This window comes from Rhincodon typus, chromosome 13 (assembly GCF_021869965.1).
Source record: "Rhincodon typus isolate 14 chromosome 13, sRhiTyp1.1, whole genome shotgun sequence".
NCBI classification, from domain to species: domain Eukaryota; kingdom Metazoa; phylum Chordata; class Chondrichthyes; order Orectolobiformes; family Rhincodontidae; genus Rhincodon; species Rhincodon typus.
Genome location: NC_063344.1, coordinates 16,680,226 through 16,693,977, shown reverse-complemented (window position 1 = coordinate 16,693,977; position 13,752 = coordinate 16,680,226). Strand labels below are relative to the sequence as shown.

At 41.5% G+C, this 13,752-nt stretch overlaps 1 protein-coding gene across 1 annotated transcript in view; it reads left to right on the top strand.

Moving 5' to 3' along the window:
• Positions 1-13,023, top strand: part of mmp23bb (matrix metallopeptidase 23bb) — a 20,657-nt gene extending 7,634 nt beyond the window's left edge. The window contains exons 4-9 of the mRNA XM_020527819.2: positions 403-539; positions 3,298-3,465; positions 5,599-5,763; positions 7,581-7,691; positions 9,207-9,336; positions 11,409-13,023. Of these exons, the coding sequence (XP_020383408.2) occupies positions 403-539; positions 3,298-3,465; positions 5,599-5,763; positions 7,581-7,691; positions 9,207-9,336; positions 11,409-11,628 (931 nt within the window). The 3' untranslated portion in view covers positions 11,629-13,023. The remainder of the gene's footprint in view (positions 1-402; positions 540-3,297; positions 3,466-5,598; positions 5,764-7,580; positions 7,692-9,206; positions 9,337-11,408) is intronic.
• The last annotated feature ends 729 nt before the right edge of the window (positions 13,024-13,752 follow it).

The window sequence follows — 13,752 nt, the reverse complement described above, 5'->3', positions numbered from 1 at the left end:
AGATAGTAGGAACTGCAGATGCTGGAGAATCTGAGATAACAAGAAAACCCTGAAGAAGGGTCTAGGCCCGAAGCCTTCCTGCTTCTCTGATGCTGCTTGGCCTGCTGTGTTCATCCAGCTCTACACCTTGTTATCTCAGATTCTCCAGCATCTGCAGTTCCTACTATCTCCTTTGAAAGTATATTTATTTTTAACCAATAAAGTTAAATATAAGTAAGTCTGAGTCAATATCCAGGTGGGAGAGATATGCAGCAGATGGCTCCTGCCAGACCATCTGGATTACACTAGTGCCCAAAGTCAATATTACTCTCAGTGAGAGAGAGAAATATTGTGGGACTGTTGTAGACCAATGGGTTGGAGAGAAAGCCTTTTACAACCTGAAACTCTTGTATTTCTTCACAGGATTGTGCAGTTTCCAAACACTCTGAATAAAGATGACACCAGGAAGGCCATTGCCATAGCGTTTGTAATGTGGAGTGATGTGTCACCTCTGACTTTCACAGAGGTCCCACCACAGAAGGATGCAGATATCAAAATCGGTGGGCTCTGACTTCAATGAAATTTTCTTCCATTTCTTTTCTTCTCAGGCTGTTTCCCTTTGTATATTGACTTTGCAATATGGCATAGTCTCTTACTCAGCATCACAAAAAAAGCACATTATTTAGTTATTACTGCAGATATTTTGTGTGGGATTGCTATTTGCACTTGGTTGCCACATTTCCTACATCACAAGACTTTAAAAGTATCTCATTGGCTGTAAAAAAACCTCTACAGATGTCAGGTGGTTATTAAAATGTAAATCATTCTTGTAGCTCAGCAGGATTCTGAAGCAGTGTTAGTTTCCAGCATTAGTGCTGCAGAGGTTATGTTTCTGAAACTAACATTCCTGCTGCTCTGGACAAATGATCCTGAAACATATGTAGTTGACAGATTTCCAATAAAGAAGCCGTCAGAATATTGTAAAAATGCAGCTCTTTCACAAATTCCGTGCGAAGTAAGAGGAGGCCATTTTGGCCAGCTCAAGCCTGCTCTGCCATTCAATAAGAGCATGGCCAATTGATTGGGGCCTCAACTCCACATTCTCATGGATAACCTTTTCTCCCTTGTTAGTCAAGAATCTCTGCCTCTGCCTTGAAAGTATTCCATGACCTTGCTTCCACCAATCTCTGTGGAGTTGTCTCAATGAGCCACCAAAATCTAAGAGAAAGGAATTCTCCTCATCTCTGTTTAAACTGAGGCTCTTCATAGTAAGACCGTAAGAACAGGAATAGGCCATTTGGCTCATTTTTCATGCTCTGCCATTCAATAGGATCATGGATGATCCAACTTTCCTCAGATCCACTTTCTTGCCCTTCCCCTATAACTCCTGTTTCCCTACTGATCAAGAATCTATCTCAGCCTTAAATGTACCCAATGCCCCCACAGCTGTCTGTGGCAAGGAGTACCAAAGACTCTCAACCATCACAGAAGAAATTCCTCCTCATCTCAGTCTTAAATTGCTGCCCCTTTATTGGAGACTTTTCTCTCTGGTCCCAGACTCTCCCATGAGGGGAAATATCCTCTCGGCATTTATCTGTCAAACCTGTTAAGATTTCCTGTATGTTTCAATAAGATCACCTCTCATTCTTCTAAACTCCCAATGGCTGGAGTCCCAACTGTTTAACCTTTGCTCATAAGACAATCCCTCCAAACCAGGGATCATTCTAGTGAACATTCTCTGAACTGCCTTAAATGAAATAATACATTTTATTAGAAAAGAGGACCAAAACTGCTCACAGCACTCCAGGTATGATCTCACCAGCACCTTGTACAGTTGCAGTAAGACCTCCCTAACCTTATGCTCAAACCCCCTTGAAATAATGGTCAACATTCCATTGGCCTTCCTGATTACCTGCTGCCTCTGTGTGCTAGCTTCCTGTATTTTGTTGACAAGTATCCATGTGCCCTTTCGTGTTGCAGTTTTTCTTCATTTGTATAATATTCTGTTTCTAAATTCCCAGACCCCTGTTGAAAGTCTATTTCATGTTTCCATTGTCCTCTAGTGAAGAACCTCTAGACTTTTTTTTACCCCAAATCTTGTAGATTATCCTCTTCCTTTTTACGTAAAATCCAATCCCTGATTTCAAGAATCAAGCCCATGATGTTTCTCTGCATCATGGCAGGTCTGAATATTTTCACTATAGCACATCCAAGCTCTTTACTTTTGCTATTCTTGCAATTGTTAAGCTCTCCACTATAAAGCAATTGTCAGCTACAATGTATGATCCTTACATGGCCACATGTATTGGAGTTAGGGAATTCAGAGGAAGTCCTTAGCCATGAGTGTCCAACCATCATGCAATGTGGGGTGGATCTAACCTCTGGGCTGCCAATTCTATATGCTCATGTGTAAAACTGTCTTACCCACAAAATTTCATGACAGGAAGACAAGGTGGTTTTGTGGTAATGTCACTAGGGAAGTCATAAGAGGCCCAGGCAAATAGGAACAGGAGTAGGCCATTCAGCTCTTCAAGCTTGTCCTGCCATTCATTACAATTATGGCTGTTTAAACACTTCAATGCTTTTTGCTCATCCCATACCATAACCGATACGCCATGGTAATCAGAAATCTATCCATTTCTACCTTAAACAGACTCAGACTCTGAGTCTGCTTTGTCCTTTGTGGTAGAGAATTCCAAAGGTTCACAACCTTCAGTGAACAAAACTCCTAATTTTAGATCCTTGCCGCATCTCCATTATTTTTAAATTGTCCCCTCTGGTTTTTCACTCGCCATCCAGAGGAAACATCCTACCTTCATCTACCTTGTCTATTCCTTTAAGTACTTTTGTAGGTTTCAATGAGATCACCTCTCATTCTTGGAAACTGTTGAAAATAGAAGCCTGGGGAACATGGGTGATGAAGTCTGGATTTGAAATGCTCATCTCAGTGATGGTGAGCACAAAACTAAAGTCAATGGTTGTGAAAACCCATTTGCCTCACAGATTTCCTTTAGGGAAGGAAATCTGCTGTCCTTACCCAGTCTGGCGTACATTTGTGACTCTGGACCCACAGCAATGTGATTGACTCTTAGCTGCTCCCTGAAATGGCCAAGCAAGCCATTCAGTACAAGGGCAATTAGGGTTGGGTAACAAATGCTGGCCTTGCCAATAGCATCTGTGACTGATGAAGGAATGAAGAAGCCACACCAGGCACCCCAGTAAATGGCAAGAAATGCTCTCCACTAAGCAATTTGTGGATAGAATGAAGCTCAGAATGATTTTTTTTAAAAATTCAAGTTGAATTTAAATGCTTTTCAGGGTTTTACACATTCAATCACACTGACTGCTGGTTCGCTCCTCTTCACCCTTGCTTTGATGGACTTAATGGTGAGCTTGGTCATGCTTTTCTGCCACCACTTGGCGAGATTCACTTTGACAATCATGAGTTCTGGATTCTGGGCAAGTCTCGGTTCAGCTGGAAACAAGGTATTGACACTAAACGTTTTGTAGTGAGTTGCAGTCTTTCCTCTGTATCAAGAGGTAATGGGTATTAATGCTGCTGCAGAAACCTGAACACACAGTCCAGTTTGAAACTCTCACTGTGGTATTTAGAAAGTGCTGTCAGGCACCTGGGACCCACATCTCTCTCCTCTGCAGTGGGGACTAAGATAATTTATAGTTCGAATTCAAAACACAGCTGAGATGCTCATCTGGTCATTACTAAAATATGCATATTTTTTGCAAACTTTGTGGGTAGCAACAGTAAGATTCTGTCACAATTAGTTAGAAACTGAGTTGTACATGCTGTTAAAATATAGAATCACTACAGTGTGGAAAGAGGCCATTCAGCCCATTGAGTCAGTATTGACCCTCTGAAGAGCATCCCACCTGATCTCCATAACCACATAGTTACCAAGGCTAACCCACCTAGCCTGCATAGCCATGGACACCACGGGGCAATTTAGCATGGACAATCCACCTAACCTGCACATCTTTGGACTGTGGGAGAAAACAAGAGCACCTAGCAGGAATCCACACAGACACGGGGAGAACGTGAAAATTTCACACAAACAGTCACTCAAGGCTGGAATTGAACTCTGGTCCCCGTGCTGTGCGGCAGCAGTGCTAACCACTGAGCCACCACGTCGCCTAGCTAGGGGGTCACCTCAAGTCACAAAATGGACATTGCACTTTTCAATATACAGCAATTATCTGTCATTCTGAGGTGCAGAGCAGTTCAGAATGATCCCCAACAGCGTTCCCCCCTTCATATTTGCTTTGTCCCAGTTTCAACTGCTCTTCCCTGGCTCTGATAATGCAGACAAGTCGTTATGCTGGCCATCAAAGAGATGGTCCCTGAGGAGGTCCAGCTCCAGATCAGACAAGAAAAATTGCAAAACATGAGGAAGCAATCAGTGGAATCTTGAAATCTGTGCATAAATGTATCAGAGTCTGAGCAGATGGGCTCAGCCACTCCTTTCCTGTATTTGAAGTAGGAATTAATAACAGGAAATATTAAAGCATATCATAGAATCCCTACAGTGTGGAAACAGGCCCTTTGGCCCAACAAGTTCATACTGAATCTCAGAGCATTCCACCCAGACTCATCCCCCTATAAATCCACCTAATCGAACACTACGGGCACATCTTTGGACTGTGCCAGGAAACCAGAGGGAACCCACACAGACAGTCACCCGAGGGTGGAATCGAACCCACGTTCTGGCGCTGTGAGGCAGCACTGCTAACCACTGCACCATCTATCTTGCAATATAATGACTTTATATGTAGGGAATAACATTAAAGTGAGAATTAGGCTGTCAGGGATGATGTCAGGATGTTTTGAAGGAGAGTCACATTGGACTGAGGGTTAACTCTCTGCAGATGCTGTCAGACATGCTGAATTTCTCCAGCACTTCCTGCGTTTGTTTCACAATGTCAGGATATCTTCCATTACACAAAGAAAATCAGAAACTTTCTCCCAAATAGCTGCTCCATTGGAGGTTAATTAAAAGTTTCAAGAATGAGATTTTTGTTGACGACTGGATATTAAGCAATCAATATTCTGAAAGTAGTGTACCAGAATTTTGAAGACAACAAAAAAAAACTTCATCACAGGTCCCTGGTGCCATTCTGGATGAAGCCACTTGATCATTCCACAAATGTGGATTTCCCTGAACAAGTTGGGGGACTTTTCAAGATGGCTTGGCAAGGTTCCATGATAATCCTCTATACATTTTTGCATCAGCATGTATAGCAGCAAGGAAAGAGGCTGTTGCTCTCCACCTCATCTGTCACAAACTGGGTGTTAGTTTAACTGAAAAACAATGCCTCTGACTGTGAGGCCACTGTGAGTATACTGTCACACGTACAGAACTTCTCTGGGAGTTCCAACCTCAATTGTCTTGTCTTATCTCTGGATTTGGACTTGAATCCTCAACCTATAGACTCCAAGGATAGAGCGAAGGTTCGCACTAGAAGATGAGTTACTGGGTTTAACCCACTGAGATGTTGGACATAAGGGCGTCTCCTGCTCTTACAGAATATTTAGCCATTTTCTGTTAATCTTGGCCCTCACCTTTGTGCTGGAGTCTGATTGGTTTTGCTGTGCTCTTTTGACAGGTGTTTGGCTCAATGATTTGGTGCAGGTAGCTGCTCACGAAATTGGACATGCATTAGGCCTAATGCACTCCCGCAATGAGAGTGCATTGATGCATCCCAATGCAACCTTTACAGGACAACGAAGGATCACGCAGGATGATATCTGGGGAATCCAGAGATTGTATGGTATGATTACTATTTATTACAAATGGGAGTGCGCTACCTGAAAAGGGAAAATGATTCGAGGATAACATTTGGAAGGGCATTAGATAAATACTTCAAAAAAGAGCAAAGCGAGAATGGGAACTAGTTGGACAGAGAGCCAGTACAGAGAGAATGAGCCGAGTGATCTCCTTCTGTCTGAGAAAATTCTGTGTTCACAGGTCAAATAATGATATATTTTCCAAAACAAGAAATGAGCAGCTTCAGTCTCTGAGATTGGAAAGATTGTGAGAATTATAATATTGCAACATCTGGGATTGTGCCCTGTTTTATTGCAGCAGCTGCCACTTACCTGCTCATCTATATGACTTGCTGAGAATTGTAAATGTTCATGTGATGGGTTAGATCAATGATGCTATATTTGTAGTTATTTGTTCCATATACAATGTTGCTGATTATGCAAATATGTCAGCATTATGAGTATTAATTAAATACTAATATTTTCCTTTTCTCAGTATCGTACTAAAGTGAAGGAGGCCATTTGACCCATCCTTCCTGAAAGTTATCCAATCACTGTTGTCTCCATAACATATTATAATTTTTCACTTCTAATTTTTATTAAAAGAAGTGGAAAGATGATAATTTCATGTACAGCCTCCATTGCTGTTTTTCTCTCGTTCTTTACTCCTGCAAGTGTGACTCCTTTATATGCCAGAGGTTCATAACTGAGGCCCTTGCCCAGGTCACTGTTTACTATATTTTTATTCACTCATGGGATGTGAAAGTTGTTGGCAAGGCCAACATTTATTGCCCATCCCTAATTAATCTTGAGAAGTTAGAGTTGAGTCGCCTTCTGATGTACCCAATGTTTGGAAGGGTTACTTATAATGTGGTTAGGGCTAGCATTCCAGGATTTTAACCCAATGACCGTGGATGAACAGTGATATATTTCCAAGTCAGGATGGTGAGTGACTTGGAGGGAAACTTGCAGGTGGTTTTCCATGTATCAGCTGCCCTGGTCCTTCTAAGTGGTGGAGTTTGCAGGTTTGGAACATGCTATACAAAGGGCCTTAGTAGGCTACTGCAGTACATCTTGTAGATGATACATACTGCTTTCTCTATGCGGGGTGGTGGAGGGAGTTAATGTTGAAAGTCTTCAATGGGCTGCCAATTAATTGGGCTGCTTAGTCCTCATGGGCTTTTTGAGTGTTGTTAGAGCCGCATTCATCCAGGCAAGTGGGGAGAATTCCATTATACTCCTGACTTGTGCCTTGTAGATGGTGGACAGGCACTGGGGAGAGAGGAAGTGAGTGTTCACCACAGAATTCCTAACTTATAGCCTGCTCTTTTAGCCACAATTTTTATGTGGTGAATCCAGTTCAGTTTCTGGTCAATGGTAAGCCCCAGGATGTTGATAGGGGAGGGTTAGGCAATGGTAATGATATGGAATGTCAAGGAACAATGGTTGGATTCTGTCTTGTTAGTGTCATTACCAGGTACTCATGTGGTGTGAATGTTATTTGCCACTTGTCAGCCCTAGCCTGGATATTGTCCTGGACATGGACTGCTTCAATATCTGAGGGGTTTCAAATGCTGCTGAACATTATGCAATCATCAGTGAGCATCCCAACTTCTGGCCTTATATTGGAGAGAAGGTCATTAATAGAGTTGCTAAAGATGATCTGGCATTGGAGTATAATTTGTTTCTAAACAAACTCAGCCATTTTGGATTGTGAGATAGTCACATGTGACATTAACCTGGATGATTTTCCACTCTCTGACCTGGTATATTAACCACAACATGCCATCCTCCAGTAATACTCTTCGTCCCACCCACACAGGTTGCATTGATAAGAAGAGACTGTGCGATCCCTGGGCTCGTCTTGGATTCTGTGAGAAACGGCGCTCTTTCATGAAGAAACATTGCCCTGAAGTGTGTGACCTGTGTTTTGGTGAGCTCCAATTCAGCCTGAGATCTGCAATGATAGTGATCTTTCAGTCAGAGCAATCATAGTGGGGTCTGAAATTCTGCATCATGGAATCTTTGTTTATTGCAACTAAACAAGTCCCTGTTTTTGCCGGTGGACAGGGTTAAAAAAAACTGGAAACCCAGACCGACCAACTGTTTTGATTAGGGACTATGATGTTACCTACCTCATCCATGGTGCTTTCACTGCAATGGAGGAGGCCATTCAGCCCCTTAAGCCCATTCTCTTACTCAATTCAATCATGACTCATTGGTGTGTTAGCTCCATGTAGCCCACTTGCTTCATAATAACCTTTCCTAACAGTCTCAGTTTGGAAATTTTAATCATTTTAAGAAGGTCTTGGTAGTACTTTGGGTGAGTTCCCAACTTTTACAAGTGTTTTATTTGATCTGATTTGATTTATTATTGCCACATATACCTCGTACCGTGAAAAGTTTTGTTTTGTGTGCAGTAAAGGATAATCATACCATTCAAAGTGCATTAAGGTAATAGAACAGAGTGAGGAATACAATATTACAGCTGCAGAGAAGGTGCACAAGGAGTGAGATCAACATAAAATTTAAAATTTGAGAGCTCCATTCAGAAGTCTACTGGAAGCGAGGAAGAAGCTGTTTTTGAATCTGTTGGCACGTGTTTAAGCTTTTCTATCTTCTGCACGACAAGAGGATGGAAGATATTATAACTAGGTTGGGAGAGGTCTTTCATTATGTTGGCTTCCTTCCCAAAGTAGTGAGAAATATAGATCGAGTCTATGGAGATTAAGGGGACCTTGTTAGTCATTTTAACGGGCTTAGAATTGAGTTTTAAAAGAGCAGAACGATTGTAAGATATGTAAGAATAAGATCTGTTGTAGAGAGCTCGCAAAGAGTCACCATACTTCGTCGCCATCTTGGAGGTGTTTCCTGACATTACCTCTGAATAGCCTGGTTTGAATTTTAGATTCATGGCTCCTAATGCTGAAGTCTCCCAACAAGTCAGGAGTATGATGGAATACTCCCTACTTTCCTGGATAAATGCGGCTCCAACAATGCTCAAGCTCAACCACATGCAGGACAAAGTAGCTGCCTTGATTGGCACCACATCCACCATTTTCAACATTCACTTCCTTCACCACAAAGAGGGGTAAGGGCAGGTGTATGGGAAAACCTATAAGTTCCCCTTCAAAGTCCCTCCACATCCTGATTTGGAACTATTTTATAGTTCCTTTATTGCTGCTGGGTGAAGATCTTAAAACTTGTATCCTAACAACACTGTGGATATCCCCACACTCAAGGATTGCAGAGGTTTAACTAGTCTGCTCACCCTCTCCCGTGTAATTACAGATGGACAAAGAATGCCAGTGATGCCCACATCCCATGAACAGATTTTAAAATAGGTCCAATTTCAAGTAAACTGGGCAGTTGACCATTGATAATTAACTTGTTGCTGGAGAAGTATGCAGTCTTGACTTTGTAACAGATTTTCTTCATTTACATTCAGAACCACCAGACACAGCAGTTACAACCACTGCTCTCCCTCAGAATGTCAGGATGAAATATGTGTCCAAAGGTCGTATAGTGACCTTCAGATGTGGAAAAACTCTCTCACATGCAACTCCCCTCAATGTCAGGTGAGTTTAATTGAATCAATATATTGTAATTGTCCATTAATGCCGTGAAACCCTGCTATATTCATATACCATAATTAAAGAATGGCAGTGAATTGTCCAAGTGGCCAGCTGACCATTCCTCCCTCTGATAATAGTAATACAACAACACAACAGCAACATGGGTTTATATAGCAATTCTAATGTATTCCTGTGCAATTATTGTGATACTGACCTGAGAGTAAAACTGCAGTTCATGTATGGCAGTATCATCTCTGAGCCAGGAAATTGTCAGTTTGAAACACACACCAGAGACCTGATCACGGATCACAGACTGGTGTCCCAGTGCAGTGCTGTCGGAATGCTGTACTGTCAGAGATACCGGCTTTTGGATGAGGCATTGAATCAAGGTCACGTTAGCCCTCAGTTGGATATAAGAGATCTAACAGCGGTATGGAAGAAGAGCAAATGCCTTAGCTGTCAACCAACATTAAAACGGACGACCTGGTCATTAACTGGTTGCCACTTGTAGGACCTCTTATGCAAATTACCTGTCTATGATGCATTTTAAAATGTCCTAAAGCCATAAGTGTTAAATAAATACGCCTCTTCTGTTCTTTCTAAAACCCAGCTGAAAGCAGAGCTACAAAGCCATCACCAATAGATCACTTCCACATGTTATGGATTATGCAGGGAGTCCACATTGCTGTGGCACATGCACTTTTACATGCATGTTGTAGACAACGCATAGTGATATGAGAGGCTCCAAGGTTCTTTCCCTTATATAGTTGACCAGGAATCTCTCCTGGGCTTTCTTAGTCAGAATCATATAGCATAGAAACAGGCCCTTCAGCCCACCATGTCTATGCCAGCCAACAAACACCAAACTAACTAATCTCATTTACTTGCACTTGGTCCATAGCCTACTATGCCCTCACATTTTAAGTGATCATCCAAATGCTTCTTAAATGTTGCAACAGTACATGCCTCCACCACACTTTCAGGCAGCATGTTCCAAATACCTACTATCCTCTGGGTGAAAAAAAGGAACCACATTAGCTATCCCCCAGTCATCTGGCACTTTGCCTGTGGCCAGTGAAATATTAAATAGATCTCCCAGCAATCTTCTGCCTTGCCTCCTGTAGCAGCCTGGGATTTATCTTATTAGGCCTTGGGAATTTATACACCTGTATACCTGCTAAAACATCTAATATTGGCTTTTTATTAATCTTCTAGAATTTTAGAGCCTCACCATCCCAACTGAAATCCACAGCTAGAATGTCTTTCTCCTCTGTGAATACAGATGAGAAGTATTTATTTAAGGCCCGACCCATGTTCTCAGGCTCCACACACAGGTTGCCCATTTGGTCTCTAATAGCTCCTACTCTTTCCCTTGCAATCATTTTACTCTTAATGTACTTGCAAAAAGCCTTGGGGTTTTCCTTGATTCCATCTGCCAAGGATATTTCATGGCCCCTCTTTGCCCTTCTGATTTCATTTTTAAGCAACTTCCTACACTCTCTATACTTTTGAAGGGATTTCCCTGTTTGTAATGCACTATACCTGACATATACTTCCTTTGTTTTCTTTAGCAAACTCTCAATATCCCTTGACATCCATTGTTCCCTGGACTTACTGCCCCTGTTCTGTTTTGGAAGTGTTTCCTGTTTGATTTTCGACCTATTAGGCTGGGTTCTGAATACACCCTCCTTGACCAAAAGGTCTCGGAGTGCAACTTGAACCTAGATCTTCTGGCTGCGAGGCAAGGACACTGCCCACAAGACGTCCTCATTGATTCCATATCTAGCACAATGTCTATCATGTGATGTTCATGTGATTATTGAGCAACCTGTGGTATCATTTTACTTATATCTGAGGTAGGATGCCTCATTACAACCCACCCAAGCTTTTTGTTCTTAAAAACAAAAGCAAACTATCTATTCATCTCATTATTGTTTGTGGATGTTGTGTAAAGTGAATGATGTGTTTCACTTAAGATTTCTCCTAGAATTTTTCTTTTGCATAACATTGTGCTAAATAAATGCAGGTTTTCCTTGTCCTGCTCCGAAAATTAGCAATTGGCTTGTTTCTTTCAGTTGGTACAAGGATGGAGAATTATTGACCAGTTCAGTGCCAGGATACTTCATTGTGAAAAACCAGGATCTCAGCATTGTAGCAAACGAGTTTAATGAGGGGCTGTACACATGCCAAATCCGACAGAAAACATTAACAATTCAGGCCAATTCTTGGTGGATCAGAGTCAAGGAAGACAATGATATTGATAAGCTGCAAGATCTCAACTCCCACTCAGGATGAGTGAGAGTGACATTGATCCAAACCATTTACAAGATGTAATGATGATCACGGACAATGACCTAGTAATAACTAGTTATTTTACAACATCAATGGACAGTCACTAACCAACATCAGTGACTGCCCAACCAGATGGTCATGGATTTGAGTCATGATATTAACTGAAATTATATTTAATCAGCTCTATATGAATTCTCTGAGATTGTTGGTGAGCAGTGTGCCTGAGGAAAACATTCCCATTTGGAAATGGGAGAAAAACACATTCTGCCCACCTCGTGCTGGGGTAAGTGGGTGCATTGCTGAGTCAGTCAATCCTCATGAAGGTTGACATATCTTGACTTCAATTCCCTTCTCTTGAACTGAGAAAGGGAGAATGGAAGATTCTGTAAAATTGGAATGTGAAAGAAGTGAATTTTCGAGGTTATTACACATCTGTATTAGCTTCACAGAGTCACACAGTATAGAAACAGTCCCTTTTAGCTATTGAGCAGATAAAGAATTGGCAAACTCACAAACTCCTCCGCGGAATGCAAGAATAAATTAGATGGCAGGTTTGCATGATGGATCCTGCCCAATTTTCTGCCCTAAATGAACGAAAAATTTGTTACAGTTCCATTATAGATGCTCACCTTTATTTCTACACTTTATCCACACAATATAATGTGAGAAATGTGTCTGTGTGTTCAAATGTGAAGTGGAAGGACTGTTACAACACCTTTTTGTTCATTTTCCGAGTCAGCCATATCACCACAGACAGGCAGCAATGTAGAGTGAGTGTGGTCACTAGTATAACTGTGCCATTTCATTAATAAACATCAACTTATAATGAAATAATAATTCATTCACATAAGGGCATTTAGGGATGGGTAATAAACGTTCACTGCACAAGTGCCAACCATATCCGATGAAAAAAATTAAACAAAAGTAAGCACAGAAGATACTGGAAATCACTGAGAACTTTGGGTGACCTGTCAGTCATGTTCAAGAATACCAACCCTGATATCTATCCATTCAAATAACCTATTCTTTCATAGATAAATACTGTGGAAAGAAAGCAAGATAGGTTTATGTCTCACTCAAGGGAGAAAGCACAATGCTATACTGGCGTGTCAGCCTAGATTATGGGTTTTAGTCTCCGGAGTGATGTTTAAACGCAACCCCTTCTGACTCCGAGTCAATGTGCTGGTGCTACAGCCACAGAAGTGGCCAATGTGTCCTAACTGGTTGAATGGGCGATCAGTGGATTTGTGACTTTTTCTCTCCCTGACAAAGTGTCTTTACCAGCAGTGGTCCATTCGTTGATGGTTGCAAAAGAGTCTGTAATCCTGCAATGTTTTAGCCACCAACTAAAGGTGACTAATTGTATTTGTCGTTCATAAATAAAAACAATACATAACAGAACTTGCTTCAGGGCTGTGATCTTTAGCTTACAGTGTCTGCCCATGAATCTTTGTGCACTTGTTCATTAAATGAGATGGAAAGCAGTGATCAAATGTTTTTGGTTTCTGCTGAGAGCTTTAGTTACTTGGTAACTGAGCAGTTGTAGATGTTTATCATGTAGACATGCACATGGATAGGTAGTTTTGCCTACATTATGTTGTGTGTTTAAAGCTTCTAAAATAATGCATGTGGCTAAAATAGTGTTACTGTAACCATTTCTGTTAGTTATTTCTGCTCAATAGCATGGGATAATAATAAGGGATAAGACGAAGGCAGTTGACAGTCTGTAGCTGTAAGAGCAAAGATCTGATCACAGCGAGTGAAACAGATTGTGCGGGTGTGCAAAACAAATTCAACGGCATTGCTAATGGTGGTAAAAGATAAATAGGTATAAAATGGAGGCAAATGAAAGCGTGAAAAGGAAAAAATGGGTCTACTCTGTTGAGAGCAAAGACAGCAAGACAAAAATAAGACATTACTGGGGCAGGAGCAGGGCTGGAGGATTGGAGGGAGAAGCGTGAAAATGTAATAAAAGTGGAGGACGGAGGTCATGCTCTGAAGTTGGGAAACTCAACGTTGAGTCCTAGATGCTGCAAAGCACCTATGTGGAAAATGAAGTGTTGTTCCTCCAACTTGTGTTGAGCTTTATTGGAACATAGTAGCAGGCCCAGGATAGAAATATAGCTT